The 3,803-nt window shown below is 37.7% G+C and overlaps 1 protein-coding gene across 1 annotated transcript in view; it reads right to left on the bottom strand.

The window, feature by feature from the left end:
• Positions 1–312: 312 nt before the first annotated feature.
• The window catches only part of ZRANB1 (zinc finger RANBP2-type containing 1), a 40,850-nt gene continuing 37,359 nt past the window's right edge, over positions 313–3,803 (bottom strand). Inside the window, exon 7 of the mRNA XM_037727617.1 lies at positions 313–1,033. Within this exon, the coding sequence (XP_037583545.1) occupies positions 880–1,033 (154 nt within the window). The 3' untranslated portion in view covers positions 313–879. The remainder of the gene's footprint in view (positions 1,034–3,803) is intronic.

Raw genomic sequence — 3,803 nt, forward strand, 5'->3', positions numbered from 1 at the left:
AAGTCAAAGCAGCATTTGATTCCTCAAATAATAAATCCAATAAAACTGTAAAGGAAATCTACAAAGGCCACATGCAAATATCATTTACCATCCAAACTACAAATTATATAGATGTGCATACATAATTCTGAAATAACCCTCGCCACCCAGCCTCACTACTATCCAATCTCAGGAACCAGAGATTCAGATAGCTAAGGATGCTTTATAACCACATTCTGGTTAAGTTACTGTGAAAGCGCTACCTACAACAAAGTCCTCCTGAAATGAAAAAGTGACCTTGTTTCATGCAAACGTAAATACTAAATATTAAATGGGTCCATCTTCGAGCTACAACCCATGGTGTGAGGTACATGTCTCATATAAATCAACCACTGTGAATCCTGCCCAAATGGCCCAAAGACCAGGTACCTCCTTCTCTAAGTTCAAATGAATCATAGTGCTTTCTGGAAAGAAAATGAATCGTTATAAATATATATTTGTACTTTACAGTTTGGTATACTGAAGTGCTTCACAAAACCAAGCATGAAACCAAGAGTCTAAGGGACAAGCCTACACAGTTGCATGTTACAAGAAGCTTTCATTAATTAAAAGGTGTTAGCAAACCTGGAAAAATTCATTCCCACATGAATGGAGAGCAATCCCAAGACTATCTACTGTGTGTGACCTTCTGATGGTTTTTAATCATTCAACATAAAACACACATTACTCTCCCTGTTCTGCAGTGAGGGCTTGCTATGGTCAACTATACTTGCTATGGTATTTATTTGATACATTACTAGAACCCAAGTTGACTGATAAGGCATTCTTTTCTTTGTACCCACATTGCCTCCAACATGGTTTGCTCAAATAAATCAATTTAGACTACATGGTTTACTTTTCTCATAGAAGCAACAAAACTTGAAGCATCCTCACCTGACTAGCAAGAGAGAGTATAAATGCCCAGTCTTCTTGCCACTGTTCTTCCCTCAAGGAAAAATGTAAACCAAAGCTCTGAGAATACCATGATTCCCAATCTTTCCAGCGTGTGTAAAACCTAAAAAAACAAGATAGTAAAAAAATAAGCCTTCTTATAAGGATATAAAATATTTATATATATATAAAACTTCTTATATAGATACAAAACATTTAAAGTTCTGATCATTTTTATTTAATGTAGTCTTTAAGCAGTTTGCGAAGCAATTAATCATTTGATTTTGCCTGGGTGATAACGGATTTTTCAAATGAAAAATGCCTCCCTCTTCCACTAGCAGATACCTTATAACATCCTTTAACATCTTTCGCCAGAATTTACTTTACCAACAACCAAATTTTCGAACTTCAAACACTAACAATGAGACCGGTTATCTTCAACTAGTTAGTTTACACACAAAAAAAAACCTCATCTGAAATGTTGGGATACAAGACACTACATTTCTCTATCAATATATAGAGTATACCACCTGCAATCACTTGTGTAAACAATAGATGGGAAATATTCCATGTCTTCATAATATTAAGATCAATAATTTTTATCTGATGATCACCTAATGATTCAAAAACAACCCAAAAAACCCCACTGCAATGACAGAAAACATGCCTTCTTTATGCTTAACCTGAATCACTGAAAACGATTCTTTGTCTATCATGTGTAAAAATTAAATTCAGAAATAATTATCCTAGTAATTACATTTCACTGTCTTATAAAAACAAGCCAACTAAGACCTCTAAAATGAAGACAGATCTTTAATCTGTTTATAACATCACATTTCTCTTCTATACATTTGAATTCTAGGTAAAAGAAACAAAAGACAAGTAAATCTGTTGTGTTGTTAAAAAGTTCCAGCATATTAAAGTTAAACGTGAACAGGTATGGTAGCTCACACCTGTAAAATTATAGCACTTTGGGAGGCTGAAGAGGGAGAACTGCCTGAGGCCCAGAATTCAAAAATCTGGCCAACATAGTGAGACCCCATCTCTACTTAAAAAAAAACAAAAGTTAAATATGTTGGTGTCACATGTAACTTTACAGTAATTTAATGAAGGACTCCTTAGAAAATAAATATATTTTCCAAAGAAATTAAATTATAATGTTCCAGGGGTTTAACTCAGTTGATTTTAAAACATTTTTCATACTCCAGGTAACTAAGGATGTTTAATCATAATTCCAAATGTTTTAAAATTAAAATATGTATATTCCTCTTTTACAATACCTAAAATAGACAGAAATGTGTTTGAATATTTTGACAACAGTGATGAAATACGTTGTTTTGAAAAGTTCAAGGAGAAATATCAAACAGATAAATTGTTAACATAGTGAAAGTTGTATGCAGTTCAGAAATTTCTTGGTTAGTGCCTAAAATCATTTTATAAATGAGACAGCTAAGTTAGCCAGAAATTCAATGATGATTGCACTCAAAACTCTCCAAAGACCGCTGAAGAAGAGAATCCAATAAAAGTTTTTCTTTCTTTCCTTATTTCTTTCTTTCTTTCTTTCTTGACTGAGGACTTTCACTGTGTCACCCAGGCTGGAATGCAGTGTATGATCTTGGCTCACTGCAATCTCCACCTCCCAGGTTCAAGCGATTCTCTCCTGCCTCAGCCTCCTGAGCAGCTGGGACTACAGGCGCGCGCCACCACCCCCAACTAATTTTTGTATTTTTTAGTAGAAACGGGGTTTCACCATATTGGACAGGCTGGTCTCAAACTCCTGGACCCCGTGATTCACTTGCCTCAGCCTCCCAAAGTGCTGGGATTGCAAGCGTGAACCACGATGCCCGGCCTAAAATATACTTTAAACATGTTAAAACGTTCATCCTCACCATTTTAAGACCTAAACTCTGAAACTACCAGGGTATCCATAAGAACAGACAAGCAAACCAAATCCAGCAATATATGACCAAATGGTACACGAATACAAGTTTGGTTTCACATTCAAAATTCAATTCCATGTTCATGGATTGGAAGGCTCAATATTGTCAAGCTGGCAATACCATCACCACCCCAATTAATACACGGATTCGATGCAATCCCAATCCAAATCCCAGCTGTCTTTACAAAAACTGATGGGCTGGATCCTAAAATTTATATGGAAATCCAAAGGACTTAAAATAGTCAAAATTACCTTGAACTATAAACCAACAGGCAAAGCTCCGCTGTGGCAGGGACTGGAGGAGGTGGTGCCAAGCACCACACTGTTCTGGGACACCTGTCCATATCCCAGCCCCAGGTGCTCACTCCTGAAGCATCTTTTGAGAGTGAGGACTACGGACTAAAAGTTCTGCTGCAATAACTCTTACCAGTGGTTACTGTTAACAGCCTGTGAACAGCCTAGTTCCTTCTTACTCTAGTAGCCACTCCCTATCCAGCCTATTTACTACATCAGGCTCTATTTCTCCCCCACCGCCTTTTTTTTTTTTTTTTTAAGCCTGTGGTCACCTACGCTGGAGTGCGGTGGCATGATCTTGGCTCACTGCAGCCTTGACCTTCCAGGCTCAAACGATCCTTCCACCTCTGCCTCCCAAGTAGCTGGAACTACAGGCACACACTACCACGCCTGGCTAAATTTTGTATTTTTTGGTAGAGACAGGGTTTTGCTATGTTGTCCAAGCTGGTCTTAAACTCCTAGGCTCAAGAGATCCACCCACAATCTCCCTATCTCTGTGCTAGACTTTTGGGACCTCAAATGACTCACAACCATCTGAGAATTCCAGTCCTGATACAAACATGAGTGACAACTCAGACTCATATGATCACCCACAGACAGCTCTAAGGAACAGGTGGGCATAAACTCCAAAGCAATTCTTACTCACCACAAATGTCTTTTT

This window comes from Cebus imitator, unplaced genomic scaffold (genome assembly GCF_001604975.1).
Source record: "Cebus imitator isolate Cc_AM_T3 unplaced genomic scaffold, Cebus_imitator-1.0 Scaffold235, whole genome shotgun sequence".
Classification (NCBI taxonomy): domain Eukaryota; kingdom Metazoa; phylum Chordata; class Mammalia; order Primates; family Cebidae; genus Cebus; species Cebus imitator.